This window comes from Micropterus salmoides, unplaced genomic scaffold (assembly GCF_014851395.1).
Source record: "Micropterus salmoides isolate LMB-PRFRI ecotype aquatic unplaced genomic scaffold, ASM1485139v1 Ms_hic_scaffold_2, whole genome shotgun sequence".
NCBI lineage: Eukaryota > Metazoa > Chordata > Actinopteri > Centrarchiformes > Centrarchidae > Micropterus > Micropterus salmoides.
The window spans coordinates 36,366,493-36,387,221 of NW_024041150.1; the positions used below are offsets into that span (position 1 = coordinate 36,366,493).

Below are 20,729 nucleotides of genomic sequence, written 5' to 3' on the forward strand. Positions count from 1 at the left end.
CTTTTATCCAAAGCGTACCTCATTTTAAGGTAAATTAACAAGACTACAGCCACGCTAGTCGCTCTGTGAGGCTTTGAGCTAAATGCTAATATCAGCGACATTCTCAAAGCGCTGATGTTTAGCAGGTGTGATGTTCACCATCTTAGTTAAGCATATTAATGTGCTAACGTTTAGAAATGAGCAGAAACTACATGGTGGAGCTGCATGAAAAGTCAGATGATCACAAGTTTCTACAATTCATCCAGAGGGGAACATGCATGTCAACAAAAATGTGTTTTGAGATATTTCAGTCTGGACAAAAGAGGTGGACATTGGCATCCCTACAGTCCTGCTGCTAACATGGCTAAAAAACCAACAGTCTGCTACAAAAGTTAAAACAACTTTAACAAACACGACACAAACCTGCAATATTCAGGACACTCAAATGGAAACAAGTTAAACATAATACATGATGCTGCTGTCCAAAGTCAAAGCTAACGCAGCTCATGGAGGCTGATATGACACCAACATGTTTTAATTAAAGCTGACGATAGCTGAAGATTGAAGCTGATGTTTGTCTTTATATTGAGCTGTGAGCTTTGTTAGCTGAAGGCAGGGCCTACAAACAGTTTTTTCTATTTTCTCCAGTTTTCTATTATGTCACTCTCAAGCATTTTAATACAATAGCTTATCTTAATGCTTTTTAATTCAAAGTAGAGTATAAAGTGTGGTACAGAAACATAGGTGTTTTAAGGAGATTATACTGGACAGTCAGCAGTTTATACAAATATATACAGATGCAACAGCTCCTCAAAAACTAAAGCAGGAAAACTGTATGAGACTTCTTAAAATATACATATATTTCATATTTCAATTCATTTCTTATACATCGTGATTGAAGATGATAATGGAACATTATCTGTGATAATGTAATAAACATTGTCCATATTTATGCAATCGCTTATATTCTTACTTGAAAACGGCAGCATGTGATGTTCAGTCAGATTCTGGGTTAAAAGTGCAGAAAGTAAGACAGCTTTTTCTCATATATATGTACCATTTTAAATTATTACCTTAATGATTAAACAAAGCATGATAGAAATTATGATCATAATGTGTTGCTTTTAAGTTGAGAATATTTTAGAATATTTTATAAGCATGTAGAAATGAACAATTGGTTATTAAAATCCTCCCCTCAGTTCCCAAACTAGATGAATGCTTCAACTGTGAAAATCAAATCACAATAGCATCTGTTAATAGATGTATGTTAACACAATTCAAACCTGCTTGTACATTTAACCCTCCAGATTACTCCATAAATTCACTAGAATGCAATGAAAAACAACTTTCTGGGGAAAGATTATCAGATACCTGGTTTAAATTATTATTATTATTAGACCTCTGGAGGTTGTCAAGTATGCGGAGCAACTAAATGTATTCATCATTGACCATGATTACTGACTTTGTTAATCTATAAATACTTTAAAATTATGAGTTTCGCAGCTAAACCTTTTAAACTTAATACCTGGGGGTTGAAGAGTGATGACCACGACCCCTGGGGCTGCTTCAAACTCCCTGTTGTATTCAAAGTTTACAGCCTGCTGGTGTGTCAATCTTCTTTATATCTTATACCTTCTTCCCATCTTTCTCCATCGATATTCCTTCTTTTGCAGAGATAAACCTGCTTAGACATGATACCAACAGATAAGAGCGGTTAACTCTGTGTGTTTTCTAAAAGTCTAGATTGCTAAAAATATTGCTAAGAACGTCTCCTGATTTTATAGGAGATGACCTCACTGTCCATGAGCAATTCTTCACCCGTGTTGCTCTTGTGAATGCAGTGAAAGTTCATGTTAGCTGACAGAATGATGCAGAGGACTGAATGTGAAGTTCAACAGCAGGATAGAGCAGCTCAGTGAACTCTGTTTTGAAGGTGTGGAGGCAGACTCTACTGTCAGAGGAAACTCTGTAGAAGGACAGAGTGCCAGCCGGACAATCCAGATACACTCCCACTCGACTGGAGCGACAGCACAGAGACGATACAGTGATACTCTTGTTGTTGTGCAAAACATAACAACCATTTTCAGAGCAAAACAGACACCAAGACTTGTCGTTGCGTCCCAGCTTACAATCATCCACTTCCCCTCTCCTGCCAATGGTTCTGTACGTTAACCCGATGTTGAAGGGCTCCAACACCTCGACCTCCCAGTAGCAGCGTCCGTCTAGACCCTGTTCACACAGCACCCGTTGGCACTGATCAAACCTTTCTTGGTGATGATGATGTGGCTGCTCCTCTTCCACCCAGGTCACCTTTCTGTTCCCTTCAGAGAGAAGGAGGTTCTTGTGGGCTGTGTTGGGATCCCAAGTGAGCTCACGGGCATCTGGAGGTAAGAAAACACTTTACTTCAGGAACATAGACTGTAATAATATAACTTGTAGCCAATACTGCTGGGCATCACTCCAATGAGACACAAATGAAGTCATATTTCTGGTTCAGAGTTCCTTCCCTGCAGAAGAATTGTCATTATTAACGCCTCAGTGAGAAATATTTTATTTCACACTAAAAGACATCCACGATGAGTTTGATGGTCCAGTTTTGCCTCTACTATTAACAAAGTAACACAAGTCAACAGATAATGTGAGTTCATCACTTCAATTATCCCAATCAGAGGATATTTTTCATTTTTGTTCTAATCTTAGTGTAACCTGTCCTCATTGTTCACTAGCCTGCAGTACTTTTATTTATGTAGCTCTATTGATGTAATGGACAAAAAGTACAGAAAACAGAAATTCACTTAAATTAAATGAAATAAAAATTTGCTATTTGTCATTGTGGTCAGAAGATTCATCAACTCTTCGGGATTTCAGATACTTACATTTCTTGAATCCTGGTTTCATCCGGTGACTTCCACCCTGTTCAACACTGTGGAGAAAAATGAGGATTAAAACTTTCAAAGAACCATTTACCTGACACTGTGCTGATCTCAGAATATCAGAGGTACAGATGTGTCTGTTGTAAATCTATATCTATATATAGAGTATCTATTGTTAGTGCCTATAATGCGAGTATCTGATGGTACTCTTGATTATCTTGACGTGAATCTAAATGTCAGAAGTAGAATCCATTGAGCTCATTTACTGCATATCTGTTAAAATATGTTTTTATTCTTGCAGTTTGACTTTAGTTTAAAACTCTTATCTACAATCTAGTTTTATGGTAGGCAGTACACTCCATCTCTCTATAGTGGAGGGAGCTGAGCAGCACTTTTCTTTCAGATCAGTGGACGAGTAAAAAATCTACTACTCCAGCATTTTAATTACTTGAGTGTGTTGAGCTTGTATTGTGGATCGTCCCTCAGCTCAGAGAGCAGCTTCTCTCCTGAGTCTCCTGGATTGTTGTAGCTCAGGTCCAGCTCTTTCAGATGGGAGGGGTTGGACCGTAGAGCCGAGGCCAGATGACCACAGCCTTTCTCTGTGACCAGACAACCTGACAACCTGAGAAAACACAGTGTTTGTGTTCATTAGCATCCAGATGTGAGATGTCTTTTCAGAGCAACATCACTCAAAGTTCTTCTTGCATCTCTGAATGAATGTAAAGAAGGTTTGCTAAAAATGATGAGCAGGGTTGCTGGTATATGAACGTCTAATAAATACCTCATTATTTCCAGTCTGCAGCGTTGGCTCGACAGTCCATCACAGAGCAGCTTCACTCCTGAATCTTTCAGGTCATTGTTGCTCAGATCCAGATCTCTTAGAGGTGAGTAGGGGAACTTGAGACCAAAAGCCAGATGTTCAACCCACTCTTCAGTCACTTTGCAGTCTGCTAGTCTGAGGGTGGATAATAGGATTGTAAAGAAAAATCATGTAATTTTCATTGGACCTATCACCAGGCAACATACAGGCTGCCATAACAATCTCATTAGTGGAGCTTCTTGGGAATGTATGCCGTCTGAGAAGAAGATCAACTTAGACTACACAGAGTAAATTAAATAAGCACCTGATTATTTGACATATTACAGAGAAATTAAACTTACATGGCCTTTCTGCTGCTCCTCACAGCTGGTATCAGCCTCCTCCTGCCTTCATCTGATGTGTTGTAACTCTTCAAGTCCAACACATCCAGATCATTCTTCGATACCTGCAGCATGTAGGCCAGTGCAGAGCAGTGCAGGGGAGTCAGCTCTGTTTTTGAACCATCTGACAATGTCAGATATTCCTGAATCTCATCTTTGACTTTGTGATCTCTCATCTCCACCATGGTCTGGAAGAGGTTGATGCAACTGTCTGGAGAGAGGGTCTTCCTTCGGATGGCTTTGAGGTGAGTCAATACTTTCTTGTCTGTATCTTGGCCTGGGTCCGGCGATGTCAGCAGACCCTGAAGGACTCTCCGGTTGGGTTCAACCGTGAGGCCAAGGAGGAACCGCAGGAAGAAGTCCAGGTGGCCGTTCTTCTTCTCCAACACTTTAACAACTGTCATCTTTAGAAGATCAAGCAAAGTATGTTCTTTGTCCTTCAGGTCGAGGAAGTCGCCGAGCTCTTTTGTATTCTTGTTTGTGAAACAGTCATAGACAAAAAGAGCTGCAAAGAACTCCTGTATGGTCAGGTGCACAAAGAAGAAGACCTTTTTCTGAGAAAAGACGTCTTCTTCCCTAAGAACTGTGTTACAAAGTCCAGAGTAGATGGCTGCCTCTTTTATGTCAATCCCACATTTTTCTAGGTCTTCATCATAGAAGATGAGGTTGTTCTTCTGCAGATGAACAAATGCGAGCTTGCCGAGTTTCAGAAGAAATTCCTTGTGAGTTTTCAGAAGTGTCTCTTTGTTTCTCTCAGTCTTCTTGTCATATTTTCTGCTTCTGCGTTTCATCTGGGCAAACAGGAAATGTGCCATCATCTCTGTTAGAGTTTGAGGAACTTCAGCTGTCTCGTCTCCCCCAAAGCTCTCCTGAAATAATACGGCAGAAATCCAGCAGAAGATCGGGATCTGGCACATGAGGTCCAGACTCTGTGAAGAGCGAATGTGTGAAATGATCCTGTCAGCAAGACCCAAGTCCTGATGAAACCTCCTCCTGAAGTACTCCTCTTTCTGTGGGTCACTGAACCCTCTTATCTCCGTCACCATGTCCAAAACTCTGCAGGGATCTGATTGGCTGCTGCTGGACGGGATGTTATCCAGAGGTTAGCTTCAGGAAGAAGGTTTCCCTGGATGAGGTTTGCAAGGAGATTTCCCACAGATGTTACTTCACTGACAGATGTTACCGGCTTGTTCTCAAAGTCCAGCTGAAGTCTGCTTTCATCCAGGCCGTCCAGGATCACCAGGATTCTGGCTCTGATGAAATCCTCTGAATCTTTCAGATCGTGGAGCGCAGGGTGAAATTCAGTCAGGAGTTGGTGCAAGCTTTTGTTACCTGAACTCAAATTCAGCTCTCGGAAAGCGAGACTGAAAACAAAATCCAAGTCCTGGTTCTCTTTCTCCTCGGCCCAGTCAAGAATAAATTTCTGCACTGCGAATGATTTTCCAATGCCTGCAACGCCCTTCGTCAGGACTGTTCTGGGGGGTTTCTCTTGGCCAGGCAGAGGTTTGAAGATGTCACTGAGGTTGATAAACGTTTTAGAAGATGATCGTCGTTCCAATTTATGTTTAATGTGTCTGAACGAATGTTCTTCATGTGGCCCTTCACTCTCTCCAGTCCTGATGATGAGTTCTGAGTAGATTTTGTTCAGGGAGGTCCCTGGTTCCCCATCATCTTCACATATCAAAGTAAATTTATTTTGCATTGCTTCTTTAAGATTCTTCTTGGCTTTCAAAACGGGGCTGGTCCCTGTAACAATCAAACACATGCCAATAACAAATGAGTGGTTATCAAATAATTTTATTTAGGTCATGCAAAAAGCACAAACAAACACGAAATCTTGACTTTAATGTCTTTAATGTCAATTTATTATTATTCTGATATATTATATGTTCTTAGTCAGAGTTTAAAGTCTGAATGCAATTTGGAACCTGAAACCACCAAAAAGTTATATAATCAGAATTGGGGAGAGAAACTTGATTGACTTAAAGGTACATTACTAATACGTGATGACCAACCGTGATGATGAAGTATTGATCTGTTACTAGCATTAGTTGTAGTAGCAGTAACAGCAGTACTAAAGGTATGTATGGAGGACATATGTAAAGTTACCAGTGTGCTGTTCGTGATCTTTTCTGGGTTTCTTTCCACACTTTGAGCAGCAGTAGTCTGCTGGTGAATCATCCTGGTCCCAGTCTGAGCTGATACAGTGTTTGCATGACCAGTGTCCACAGCTGAAATGGACCGGATCCCTCAAAACCTGCATACACACTGAACAGCTGGACGGCTCTCCAGGCAGCTGGCTGATGGGTGATAAACAAATGAAACATTATTGCTGTCAGATGTGAGTCAGTAACGGTGATACCGTGTTCTCTGGGGGAGCCTCGTCTGATGAACAATTGAATGACACTGTCAGTTTCACAATGTTTGCCCCGTGGCATGAAGCCTTTTGGTCTGAGGGAGAGTTCAGAGTGAAGGCCAGGCATATTTTAAATGCAGTTTAAAGTGCTTCACAGATGACTGTATTATTATTATTATTATCATCATCATTATTATTATTAATACTACGACTAATAATAAAACAACTGGAGTTAAATAAAAGAAAGAATACTAGATAAAATGTATGTTCCATATGTGCTAAGACCTTGATCTAAATTAACAGTAATTATAACCGAAACAAAGGACGCCACGTACTGAACCGAAGGTTCTTTACAATTCTGGACAAAATATTACATGTACCATTACACGACAAATAAAACTTCTGTTAGAAATGCAATTTTAAAAAAAAAAACAGGACAGAACAGAACAGCTGCTAAAACTGTAAAGTAAAATGTAAATTTGTTGAAAGTTGCATGTTGTCTTTCCAGATTCCATGTTGTCTGTTAATTAATTTTACATTTTATTAGACTTCTTGACATTCTACATATGTAAAACTGCATAACAGAGATATGAAGGCGCATAATGCTGATGTCAGAGATGCACAACGTGAATGAACCTCCGTCACACATAGTTTCATCTGATCAATCTCTTTATAAATCTTTGATAAACAAACCTTAATATGTATTTAGATGCAAGATATTTGCTTTCCTGTATACATTAAATAAAATTACCTTTGTGTCCTTTTAACACCAAAGCTGATTGGCTGGTTCATGGATGCATCACTCTTCATCGAAACAAGACTGGGAGCAGTGGACTTCCTACTCAAGTGTAAAAAGAGAAAAAATCATTTTATTACACTACTAGTGAAAAGTTTGGACACACAAATAAAAGGCACATTTTTCCATTAAAATAACACAGAATTGATCAGAAATACAGTGTAGACATTGTTAATGTTGTAAATGACAGTTGTTTCTGCATAGGCCTTATCTCAGCCCATAAAAAGAAAAGATTAGTTTTAATAAAGATTAGTGCTTAATCTTTTCTTTTTATGACTTTTTCTTTGCAACTCTGCCTAGAAAGCAAGTATTCCAGAGTCGCCTCTTTACTGTTGACGTTTAGACTGCTGTTTTGCAGGTACTGGTAGTGAATCCAGTTGAGGACCTATGAGGCGTCTGTTTCTTTAGACCCTCTAATGTATTTGTCCTCTTGCTCAGTTGTGCACCGCGGCCTCCCACTGCTCTTTCTGTTCTGGTTACATAAAGTTTGCACTGTTCTGTAAAGGGAGTAGTACACAGCATCTTCTGTGTCTGGCGTGGAATAGTTTCATTTCTCAGAACAAGAACGGAAAAAATTTCTTGTGAAGTTTTCTTGTGAAACTCTGCAAGAAAAAAGTTCTTAAGTCTAAAGAAGGCCAGTTTTATTGGCTCTTTACTGAGGACAACAGTTTTTAAGCTGTGCTACCATGATTGCAAAAGGCCTTTCTAATGAGCAAATAGTACTTTAGGAGCACAGGGCTGATGGTTTCTGATAATGGGCCTCTGCAGATATGCCATAACAAAGCAGCCGTTTGCAGCAACAACAGTCATTTACAACATTAAGAATGTTTACATGTATTGTATTTCTGATCAATGTGATGTTTTTTTAATGGATAAAATATTTGTTTATCATTCGAAAACAAGGACATTTCTAAGTGTGTCCAAACTTCTCCCTGTTAGTGTACGTTTAACTTACTCAATAGCCAAGAACATGTCTATAACCTACACACATGAATGTATTTATTAATAGTGGACAAAGTTATGGATTACCGTTTTAACTTCTCATCACCAAAGCTGATTGGCTGGTATATGGATGCATCAATCTTTATAGGAACACAGCTGGGACTCCAGGATTCAGCTTCACTCATCTGTGAACTGTTAAATAAAAAGAGACAGAAAAAGGTCCAGAAACTGCAAAACATAACTACGAGACTCCAGCCATGCTCGAGGCTTTGTGACGCTGTACTTAGGCACAGTGGTATTTTGTATCTGACCTACTGTTTTAGATGTTTATGTACAGTATCTTTACTTCCAGCTTTCTAGTCTTTTATTCGTAGTAAGATAACCTGTATCTTACTGTGTATATTCACACCACTACTTTTTAAATGTAAAGCACCACGCTGCTATAGTCGCTCTGTGAGGCTTTGAGCTAAATGCTAATATCAGCGACATTCTCAAAGCGCTGATGTTTAGCAGGTGTGATGTTCACCATCTTAGTTAAGCATAGCTGCTAACGTTTAGAAATGAGCAGAAACTACATGGTGGAGCTGCATGAAAAGTCAGATGATCACAAGTTTCTACAATTCATCCAGAGGGGAACATGCATGTCAACAAAAATGTGTTTTGAGATATTTCAGTCTGGACAAAAGAGGTGGACATTGGCATCCCTACAGTCCTGCTGCTAACATGGCTAAAAAACCAACAGTCTGCTACAAAAGTTAAAACAACTTTAACAAACACGACACAAACCTGCAATATTCAGGACACTCAAATGGAAAAAAAACATAATACATGATGCTGCTGTCCAAAGTCAAAGCTAACGCAGCTCATGGAGGCTGATATGACACAACATGTTTTAATTAAAGCTGACGATAGCTGAAGATTGAAGCTGATGTTTGTCTTTATATTGAGCTGTGAGCTTTGTTAGCTGAAGGCAGGGCCTACAAACAGTTTTTTCTATTTTCTCCAGTTTTCTATTATGTCACTCTCAAGCATTTTAATACAATAGCTTATCTTAATGCTTTTTAATTCAAAGTAGAGTATAAAGTGTGGTACAGAAACATAGGTGTTTTAAGGAGATTATACTGGACAGTCAGCAGTTTATACAAATATATACAGATGCAACAGCTCCTCAAAAACTAAAGCAGGAAAACTGTATGAGACTTCTTAAAATATACATATATTTCATATTTCAATTCATTTCTTATACATCGTGATTGAAGATGATAATGGAACATTATCTGTGATAATGTAATAAACATTGTCCATATTTATGCAATCGCTTATATTCTTACTTGAAAACGGCAGCATGTGATGTTCAGTCAGATTCTGGGTTAAAAGTGCAGAAAGTAAGACAGCTTTTTCTCATATATATGTACCATTTTAAATTATTACCTTAATGATTAAACAAAGCATGATAGAAATTATGATCATAATGTGTTGCTTTTAAGTTGAGAATATTTTAGAATATTTTATAAGCATGTAGAAATGAACAATTGGTTATTAAAATCCTCCCCTCAGTTCCCAAACTAGATGAATGCTTCAACTGTGAAAATCAAATCACAATAGCATCTGTTAATAGATGTATGTTAACACAATTCAACACCTGCTTGTACATTTAACCCTCCAGATTACTCCATAAATTCACTAGAATGCAATGAAAAACAACTTTCTGGGGAAAGATTATCAGATACCTGGTTTAAATTATTATTATTATTAGACCTCTGGAGGTTGTCAAGTATGCGGAGCAACTAAATGTATTCATCATTGACCATGATTACTGACTTTGTTAATCTATAAATACTTTAAAATTATGAGTTTCGCAGCTAAACCTTTTAAACTTAATACCTGGGGGTTGAAGAGTGATGACCACGACCCCTGGGGCTGCTTCAAACTCCCTGTTGTATTCAAAGTTTACAGCCTGCTGGTGTGTCAATCTTCTTTATATCTTATACCTTCTTCCCATCTTTCTCCATCGATATTCCTTCTTTTGCAGAGATAAACCTGCTTAGACATGATACCAACAGATAAGAGCGGTTAACTCTGTGTGTTTTCTAAAAGTCTAGATTGCTAAAAATATTGCTAAGAACGTCTCCTGATTTTATAGGAGATGACCTCACTGTCCATGAGCAATTCTTCACCCGTGTTGCTCTTGTGAATGCAGTGAAAGTTCATGTTAGCTGACAGAATGATGCAGAGGACTGAATGTGAAGTTCAACAGCAGGATAGAGCAGCTCAGTGAACTCTGTTTTGAAGGTGTGGAGGCAGACTCTACTGTCAGAGGAAACTCTGTAGAAGGACAGAGTGCCAGCCGGACAATCCAGATACACTCCCACTCGACTGGAGCGACAGCACAGAGACGATACAGTGATACTCTTGTTGTTGTGCAAAACATAACAACCATTTTCAGAGCAAAACAGACACCAAGACTTGTCGTTGCGTCCCAGCTTACAATCATCCACTTCCCCTCTCCTGCCAATGGTTCTGTACGTTAACCCGATGTTGAAGGGCTCCAACACCTCGACCTCCCAGTAGCAGCGTCCGTCTAGACCCTGTTCACACAGCACCCGTTGGCACTGATCAAACCTTTCTTGGTGATGATGATGTGGCTGCTCCTCTTCCACCCAGGTCACCTTTCTGTTCCCTTCAGAGAGAAGGAGGTTCTTGTGGGCTGTGTTGGGATCCCAAGTGAGCTCACGGGCATCTGGAGGTAAGAAAACACTTTACTTCAGGAACATAGACTGTAATAATATAACTTGTAGCCAATACTGCTGGGCATCACTCCAATGAGACACAAATGAAGTCATATTTCTGGTTCAGAGTTCCTTCCCTGCAGAAGAATTGTCATTATTAACGCCTCAGTGAGAAATATTTTATTTCACACTAAAAGACATCCACGATGAGTTTGATGGTCCAGTTTTGCCTCTACTATTAACAAAGTAACACAAGTCAACAGATAATGTGAGTTCATCACTTCAATTATCCCAATCAGAGGATATTTTTCATTTTTGTTCTAATCTTAGTGTAACCTGTCCTCATTGTTCACTAGCCTGCAGTACTTTTATTTATGTAGCTCTATTGATGTAATGGACAAAAAGTACAGAAAACAGAAATTCACTTAAATTAAATGAAATAAAAATTTGCTATTTGTCATTGTGGTCAGAAGATTCATCAACTCTTCGGGATTTCAGATACTTACATTTCTTGAATCCTGGTTTCATCCGGTGACTTCCACCCTGTTCAACACTGTGGAGAAAAATGAGGATTAAAACTTTCAAAGAACCATTTACCTGACACTGTGCTGATCTCAGAATATCAGAGGTACAGATGTGTCTGTTGTAAATCTATATCTATATATAGAGTATCTATTGTTAGTGCCTATAATGCGAGTATCTGATGGTACTCTTGATTATCTTGACGTGAATCTAAATGTCAGAAGTAGAATCCATTGAGCTCATTTACTGCATATCTGTTAAAATATGTTTTTATTCTTGCAGTTTGACTTTAGTTTAAAACTCTTATCTACAATCTAGTTTTATGGTAGGCAGTACACTCCATCTCTCTATAGTGGAGGGAGCTGAGCAGCACTTTTCTTTCAGATCAGTGGACGAGTAAAAAATCTACTACTCCAGCATTTTAATTACTTGAGTGTGTTGAGCTTGTATTGTGGATCGTCCCTCAGCTCAGAGAGCAGCTTCTCTCCTGAGTCTCCTGGATTGTTGTAGCTCAGGTCCAGCTCTTTCAGATGGGAGGGGTTGGACCGTAGAGCCGAGGCCAGATGACCACAGCCTTTCTCTGTGACCAGACAACCTGACAACCTGAGAAAACACAGTGTTTGTGTTCATTAGCATCCAGATGTGAGATGTCTTTTCAGAGCAACATCACTCAAAGTTCTTCTTGCATCTCTGAATGAATGTAAAGAAGGTTTGCTAAAAATGATGAGCAGGGTTGCTGGTATATGAACGTCTAATAAATACCTCATTATTTCCAGTCTGCAGCGTTGGCTCGACAGTCCATCACAGAGCAGCTTCACTCCTGAATCTTTCAGGTCATTGTTGCTCAGATCCAGATCTCTTAGAGGTGAGTAGGGGAACTTGAGACCAAAAGCCAGATGTTCAACCCACTCTTCAGTCACTTTGCAGTCTGCTAGTCTGAGGGTGGATAATAGGATTGTAAAGAAAAATCATGTAATTTTCATTGGACCTATCACCAGGCAACATACAGGCTGCCATAACAATCTCATTAGTGGAGCTTCTTGGGAATGTATGCCGTCTGAGAAGAAGATCAACTTAGACTACACAGAGTAAATTAAATAAGCACCTGATTATTTGACATATTACAGAGAAATTAAACTTACATGGCCTTTCTGCTGCTCCTCACAGCTGGTATCAGCCTCCTCCTGCCTTCATCTGATGTGTTGTAACTCTTCAAGTCCAACACATCCAGATCATTCTTCGATACCTGCAGCATGTAGGCCAGTGCAGAGCAGTGCAGGGGAGTCAGCTCTGTTTTTGAACCATCTGACAATGTCAGATATTCCTGAATCTCATCTTTGACTTTGTGATCTCTCATCTCCACCATGGTCTGGAAGAGGTTGATGCAACTGTCTGGAGAGAGGGTCTTCCTTCGGATGGCTTTGAGGTGAGTCAATACTTTCTTGTCTGTATCTTGGCCTGGGTCCGGCGATGTCAGCAGACCCTGAAGGACTCTCCGGTTGGGTTCAACCGTGAGGCCAAGGAGGAACCGCAGGAAGAAGTCCAGGTGGCCGTTCTTCTTCTCCAACACTTTAACAACTGTCATCTTTAGAAGATCAAGCAAAGTATGTTCTTTGTCCTTCAGGTCGAGGAAGTCGCCGAGCTCTTTTGTATTCTTGTTTGTGAAACAGTCATAGACAAAAAGAGCTGCAAAGAACTCCTGTATGGTCAGGTGCACAAAGAAGAAGACCTTTTTCTGAGAAAAGACGTCTTCTTCCCTAAGAACTGTGTTACAAAGTCCAGAGTAGATGGCTGCCTCTTTTATGTCAATCCCACATTTTTCTAGGTCTTCATCATAGAAGATGAGGTTGTTCTTCTGCAGATGAACAAATGCGAGCTTGCCGAGTTTCAGAAGAAATTCCTTGTGAGTTTTCAGAAGTGTCTCTTTGTTTCTCTCAGTCTTCTTGTCATATTTTCTGCTTCTGCGTTTCATCTGGGCAAACAGGAAATGTGCCATCATCTCTGTTAGAGTTTGAGGAACTTCAGCTGTCTCGTCTCCCCCAAAGCTCTCCTGAAATAATACGGCAGAAATCCAGCAGAAGATCGGGATCTGGCACATGAGGTCCAGACTCTGTGAAGAGCGAATGTGTGAAATGATCCTGTCAGCAAGACCCAAGTCCTGATGAAACCTCCTCCTGAAGTACTCCTCTTTCTGTGGGTCACTGAACCCTCTTATCTCCGTCACCATGTCCAAAACTCTGCAGGGATCTGATTGGCTGCTGCTGGACGGGATGTTATCCAGAGGTTAGCTTCAGGAAGAAGGTTTCCCTGGATGAGGTTTGCAAGGAGATTTCCCACAGATGTTACTTCACTGACAGATGTTACCGGCTTGTTCTCAAAGTCCAGCTGAAGTCTGCTTTCATCCAGGCCGTCCAGGATCACCAGGATTCTGGCTCTGATGAAATCCTCTGAATCTTTCAGATCGTGGAGCGCAGGGTGAAATTCAGTCAGGAGTTGGTGCAAGCTTTTGTTACCTGAACTCAAATTCAGCTCTCGGAAAGCGAGACTGAAAACAAAATCCAAGTCCTGGTTCTCTTTCTCCTCGGCCCAGTCAAGAATAAATTTCTGCACTGCGAATGATTTTCCAATGCCTGCAACGCCCTTCGTCAGGACTGTTCTGGGGGGTTTCTCTTGGCCAGGCAGAGGTTTGAAGATGTCACTGAGGTTGATAAACGTTTTAGAAGATGATCGTCGTTCCAATTTATGTTTAATGTGTCTGAACGAATGTTCTTCATGTGGCCCTTCACTCTCTCCAGTCCTGATGATGAGTTCTGAGTAGATTTTGTTCAGGGAGGTCCCTGGTTCCCCATCATCTTCACATATCAAAGTAAATTTATTTTGCATTGCTTCTTTAAGATTCTTCTTGGCTTTCAAAACGGGGCTGGTCCCTGTAACAATCAAACACATGCCAATAACAAATGAGTGGTTATCAAATAATTTTATTTAGGTCATGCAAAAAGCACAAACAAACACGAAATCTTGACTTTAATGTCTTTAATGTCAATTTATTATTATTCTGATATATATGTTCTTAGTCAGAGTTTAAAGTCTGAATGCAATTTGGAACCTGAAACCACCAAAAAGTTATATAATCAGAATTGGGGAGAGAAACTTGATTGACTTAAAGGTACATTACTAATACGTGATGACCAACCGTGATGATGAAGTATTGATCTGTTACTAGCATTAGTTGTAGTAGCAGTAACAGCAGTACTAAAGGTATGTATGGAGGACATATGTAAAGTTACCAGTGTGCTGTTCGTGATCTTTTCTGGGTTTCTTTCCACACTTTGAGCAGCAGTAGTCTGCTGGTGAATCATCCTGGTCCCAGTCTGAGCTGATACAGTGTTTGCATGACCAGTGTCCACAGCTGAAATGGACCGGATCCCTCAAAACCTGCATACACACTGAACAGCTGGACGGCTCTCCAGGCAGCTGGCTGATGGGTGATAAACAAATGAAACATTATTGCTGTCAGATGTGAGTCAGTAACGGTGATACCGTGTTCTCTGGGGGAGCCTCGTCTGATGAACAATTGAATGACACTGTCAGTTTCACAATGTTTGCCCCGTGGCATGAAGCCTTTTGGTCTGAGGGAGAGTTCAGAGTGAAGGCCAGGCATATTTTAAATGCAGCACAATTGAAGTGACAATGTAAACTGAAAACATTAAACTTGGAAAACACAAATAACATAAGCCATTAACAACACTGTTTGTTTTGGTATAAACCTAGGGGTTAAAATTTTTTCATTTATTAATTTACAATTCATTTTCTTTACAAAGTGTAGTAGATAACATCTGAACGACTACAGCTTTTGCATGGTTAAATAGGCCAGGTCATTACAGCCGAACGTGACAGCAGCTCAGATGCCCTGTCATAGATGCATTCAAGAGATGCTGTCGCAGATGGTTCAGTGGGCTGGATGGAGCTTGGAGTACCTTTTATTCTAGGGCAGTTTAAAGTGCTTCACAGATGACTGATTGTTATTATCATCATCATCATTATTATTATTAATACTACGACTAATAATAAAACAAATGGGAGTTAAATAAAAGAAAGAATACTAGATAAAATGTATGTTCCATATGTGCTAAGACCTTGATCTAAATTAACAGTAATTATAACCGAAACAAAGGACGCCACGTACTGAACCGAAGGTTCTTTACAGTTCTGGACAACTATTTACATGTACCATTACACGACAAATAAAACTTCTGTTAGAAATGCAATTTAAAAAAAAACAAACAGGACAGAACAGAACAGCTGCTAAAACTGTAAAGTAAAATGTAAATTTGTTGAAAGTTGCATGTTGTCTTTCCAGATTCCATTATTATTTATGTTTGTGATGAAATTAATTTTACATTTTATTAGACTTCTTGACACTCTACATTTGTTAAACTGCATAACAGAGATATGAAGGCGCATAATGCTGATGTCAGAGATGCACAACGTGAATGAACCTCCGTCACACATAGTTTCATCTGATCAATCTCTTTATAAATCTTTGATAAACAAATCTTAATATGTGTTTAGATGCAAGATATTTTCTTTCCTGAATACATTAAATAAAATTACCTTTGTGTCCTTTTAACACCAAAGCTGATTGGCTGATACATGGATGCATCACTCTTCATCGAAACAAGACTGGGAGCAGTGGACTTCCTACTCAAGTGTAAAAAGAGAAAAATTTATTTTATTACACTACCAGTGAAAAGTTTGGACACACAAATAAAAGGCACATTTTTTCCATTAAAATAACACAGAATTGATCAGCAAGACAGTGTAGACATTGTTAATGTTGTAAATGACAGTTGTTTCTGCATAGGCCTTATCTCAGCCCATAAAAAGAAAAGATTAGTTTTAATAAAGATTAGTGCTTAATCTTTTCTTTTTATGACTTTTTCTTTGCAACTCTGCCTAGAAAGCAAGTATTCCAGAGTCGCCTCTTTACTGTTGACGTTTAGACTGCTGTTTTGCAGGTACTGGTAGTGAAGCCAGTTGAGGACCTATGAGGCGTCTGTTTCTTTAGACCCTCTAATGTATTTGTCCTCTTGCTCAGTTGTGCACCGCGGCCTCCCACTGCTCTTTCTGTTCTGGTTACATCCAGTTTGCACTGTTCTGTAACGGGAGTAGTACACAGCATCTTCTGTGTCTTGCATGGAATAGTTTAATTTCTCAGAACAAGAACGGAAAAAAGTTCTTAGAGCAATTAGCCTTTTAAAATTATAAACTTGGATTGATAAACACAATGTACTTTAGGAGCACAGGGCTGATGGTTTCTGATAATGGGCCTCTGTAGATATGCCATAACAAAGCAGCCGTTTGCAGCAACAACAGTCATTTACAACATTAAGAATGTTTACATGTATTGTATTTCTGATCAATGTGATGTTTTTTTAATGGACAAAATATTTGTTAAAAAACAAGGACATTTCTAAGTGTGTCCAAGCTTTTCCCTGGTAGTGTATGTATAACTTATTCAGTAGCCAAGAAAATGTCTATAACCCACCCTCTCTTGAACTGTGGACTGATTGCAAAGTTTAAAAAGGTTTTCTCCCCGTGTTTATTATTAACGTACCCTAATAAATACGGAGGGTAAGGGAAGAGAGAATGATTAAAAGCCGTCACTTTCAAGAGTGTCATCAAAATTGAAACCCTGAAGCTGTGTGTTCAGGCATGTTGCCTGGTGTAAAAGGCACACTGGGCTGTTTGTCATCATGGAAACAGATCATTAGATTGTGAAGTTTTTTGCAGCGTCAGTATTATTGGCTGCCTTCCCTTCGACACACAGCTCTGCTGTTCACCGGAGCAAATGTCTCGTGAGTGTTGATAGGCTATTATTCGCGACTTGTAACCAATCAGACAGTGCCATGGGCGGGACATTAAGCAAGACTTCAGCCTGGTGATTAGCCTACCTATAGACAGAGAGGCAGCTGGATCAGAGCCAAAGTAGCGCATTTTCTAATTAATTTAACCCTTACAAAACCACGTATCGATCCGATCACTATTGAAGTGGCATTGATCACTCTGAGGGGGTGATGAATTTTGTCCCCAACGGCAATAAAAATTATTCAGCAGTGGCAGGGATACAGAACCCCCCCCCGCAAATCGCACCCTGTCTATAACCTACACACGTGTATGTATTTATTAATACTGGACAAAGTAATAGATTACCGTTTTAACTTCTCATCACCAAAGCTGATCGGCTGGTACATGGATGCATCACTCTTTAAAGAGACACAACTGGGACTCGAGGACTTGGCTTCACCCATCTGTGAACTGTTAGGAGAAAAGATTTATAAACTTAAAAAGGTCCAGACACTGCTAAATATGAGAGCCTACAGCCATGCTGGTGACTATAGGAGGCTGTACTTAGACATAGTGGTACTGTGTATATCTGACCTATAGTGTATACACTGTATTCATTTACTTCCAACTGTTTATTCTGTACATAGCGTTACTTTTATACATACAGTATACCTGCACTGTATTCTGTATAGAGTTTGTGTTTTCATATCTACTCCATACAGTTATTTATATATTACCTCAATACAGCTTTTTTCTCTATTATGAACAATATGACAATATTACACTGTTCAAAGTTGAAGGATTGTAATTATGTGCACCTCACGTACATATACCTGGCTATCAGAAAACAGCGTCAATAGCCTGCACTCTTACTCCACGCCACAAAAGTTTAAGAAAGTTATATATGTATATAGATACACTCAACAAAAATAAAAATACAACAGTAAAAAGTAAAATCTTCTTTGCACACAAAATGTTTATATCTGTCAAATTTTGTTTGCATATTTGTTAAAAGTCTGTCAGTGAGCACTTCTCCTTTCTCAAGGTAATCCATCCACCTACTATGTGGCATATCAAGATAATTAAACAGCATGAGTATGACGCAGGTGTGCGTTGTCTGGTCACAATAAAAGGCAACTTGCAGTTTTGTCACGCAACACAATGCCACAGACGTCACAAGTTTTGAGTGAGTGTGTAATTCACATGCTGATGGCAGGAATGTCCACAAGAGCTGTTGCCTGTGAGCTGAATATTAATTTCACTACCATAAGTCATCTTCACTGCCGTTTCAGATAATTTTGCAGTACATCCAGGGAAGCTCATCTGCGCTCGGCGTCCTCACCAGGGTCTTGACTTGACTGTAGTTCATTGTCATCACTGTCTTGAGGAGGCAAAAAGTGTTCTCTTCACAGATGAATCCCAGTTTTCCCTGTACCGCAGAAGGCAGACAACGTCCAGGGCATCAAGTGGGCAGAAGTTCGCTAATGTCAACATTGTGAACTTGGTGCCCTATAGTGGCTGTTGTTACTGTATGGGCAGCCATAAGCTACCAACAATGAACACAGGTGCATTATATTGATGGCAATTTGAATGCACTGAGATATGAGATCCTGATTTTCAAGCCATTCATCTGCTGCCATCAACTCATGTTGCAGCGTGATAATGCACGGCCACCCGTTGCAATGATCTGTGCACAACTACTGTAATCCCAGTTCTTGAATGGCTTGCATACTCACCAGACATGTTGCTCTTAGAAGCTCTATGTGAAATAGACAGTGACCAGTCAAAGGCACACCTGTGTCATAATCATGCTGCATCAGCATCTTGATATGTCACATCTGTCAGGTGGATGGATCTTTTAGTTCAACTCGTTAAAAATGGTAGCAAAACCAGAAGTGTTGTGTTTATATTTTTGTGTATATGTGTATGTATAAATTAGTTTGAATACACACAGTAAGATACTACTTTTTAAATTCAATGCACCACACAGCAAGATTTTGTAGGCCTTTAACTGAATGTAATATATAGGCCTATTGTGTAACTTTAAACTGTGTGATGGTCATGACATCACATTACCTGTTTGGGGGCTCACTGCAGGAGCTGACTGGCTGTTCAGATGTCAAAGAGGCAGAGCTGGAGGTAGAGGTGGATGGCTTCCTCTTCATCTTCTTCTTCTCAGACATTTCTACTGCTGCTGCTGCTGAAACACAACCATTAGAAGCCAAAACACTTTTCAAGAGTTTTGGAAATCATAATCAGAAATACTTCATTGATCCCTGAGTGGAAACTATTTTATTACAATTGCTCACTTGTACATCAAGGTATTAGAATTAGCATAATAATTAAAAGTTCAAATATAAATATAAATATATAAACATAAAACATATCAATATAAAAATATAAAATAATGTCGACATTATTTTAAAGTATTAACATAAGTGAAATGATGAATAGTAATAATTTATACTAGTAGTAAAGTTGATGTGGAATGGATTATAAATTATTGAAAATTAAATAAAAGGACATATGTAAGCATGGTATCAGATATTTATCAGTTTTTTTGATTATTTTCTACCTGTTTTATAATTTTAGATAGGCTACATTACATAAAGTAGGCTATTTTATTTCAGTATATAATCTTATTTTATTTTTTTCTACATAAAATTTGCTTTTCGGGTGGGTAGCACAAAGGGAACTACAAACGTCATCTCAAAACCTGTGCTGTAAAAATGACAAATAAATCGACCTCGTAACCTTGTAGAGTATATTTATGGCCTGTACGTTATCTGTCCCTATGTAAGTATGTAGTTATATTATTATTGTCCTTTTCTAATGCGATGCATATAACACGTTTGTTTTTGGATAAAAGTCGGAATGCTGTTGAAACAACGTTTTATTTGTAGCACAGCCGAGAAAAAACGTGACTTTTAACAACACATGGTTCAATGTTTTTGCTATGGTTTATGGTTTTACGTTTACCACAACCACACTGCGGTCAGACTGCGCATGAGCAGGAAGGCACTAAAGAATGTTTACAAACACTTGAGCATTACAATAGGCTTTCTCTAGGGCTACCGTGAGCAGACTTCTTATTTAAATAATTATATCGGAGTTTATTAGGTTTATGTCGTTTATCTTGTGGTCAAAAGTTTGCACCAAAGACTGACGTGGACGTGGTTTTAACTGCTGCGCACTTCGTGAAAACAACATGACAGCTAAAAACAAAACTCGCACGAACAGCAACCAACACACCAACCAGCCTGTCCGACCTCACCGACGGAAACACACAGGATCATAAAAGGCTACTTACTTTCACTTCAAAACCTGTTTTCTCCTTGTTGCTTTTTGAATCCAAAATATTTCCTCTGGACATTTCAGATTCCAAAGACATGTCAAGGTTGCACACAACACTGAAACATGGAAGTCCCCCGTCAGCTTTTAACTTTCGGTTTCGACCAGACTCTGCCCAGCATCATCACAGACTG

The 20,729-nt window shown here is 39.3% G+C and overlaps 1 protein-coding gene and 1 pseudogene across 1 annotated transcript; both read right to left on the reverse strand.

The window, feature by feature from the left end:
* Positions 1 to 1,266: 1,266 nt before the first annotated feature.
* On the reverse strand, positions 1,267 to 8,346 carry LOC119913225 (annotated as a pseudogene).
* An 846-nt stretch (positions 8,347 to 9,192) lies between these two features.
* On the reverse strand, positions 9,193 to 20,729 carry LOC119913224 (NLR family CARD domain-containing protein 3-like). The gene is given in 11 exon segments (XM_038732598.1): positions 9,193 to 10,886; positions 11,382 to 11,428; positions 11,827 to 12,000; positions 12,160 to 12,333; positions 12,540 to 13,629; positions 13,632 to 14,324; positions 14,685 to 14,875; positions 16,012 to 16,098; positions 17,611 to 17,715; positions 19,321 to 19,444; positions 20,555 to 20,729. Coding segments are annotated over 10 exon segments (3,201 nt in total). The 5' UTR covers positions 19,428 to 19,444; positions 20,555 to 20,729; the 3' UTR covers positions 9,193 to 10,353.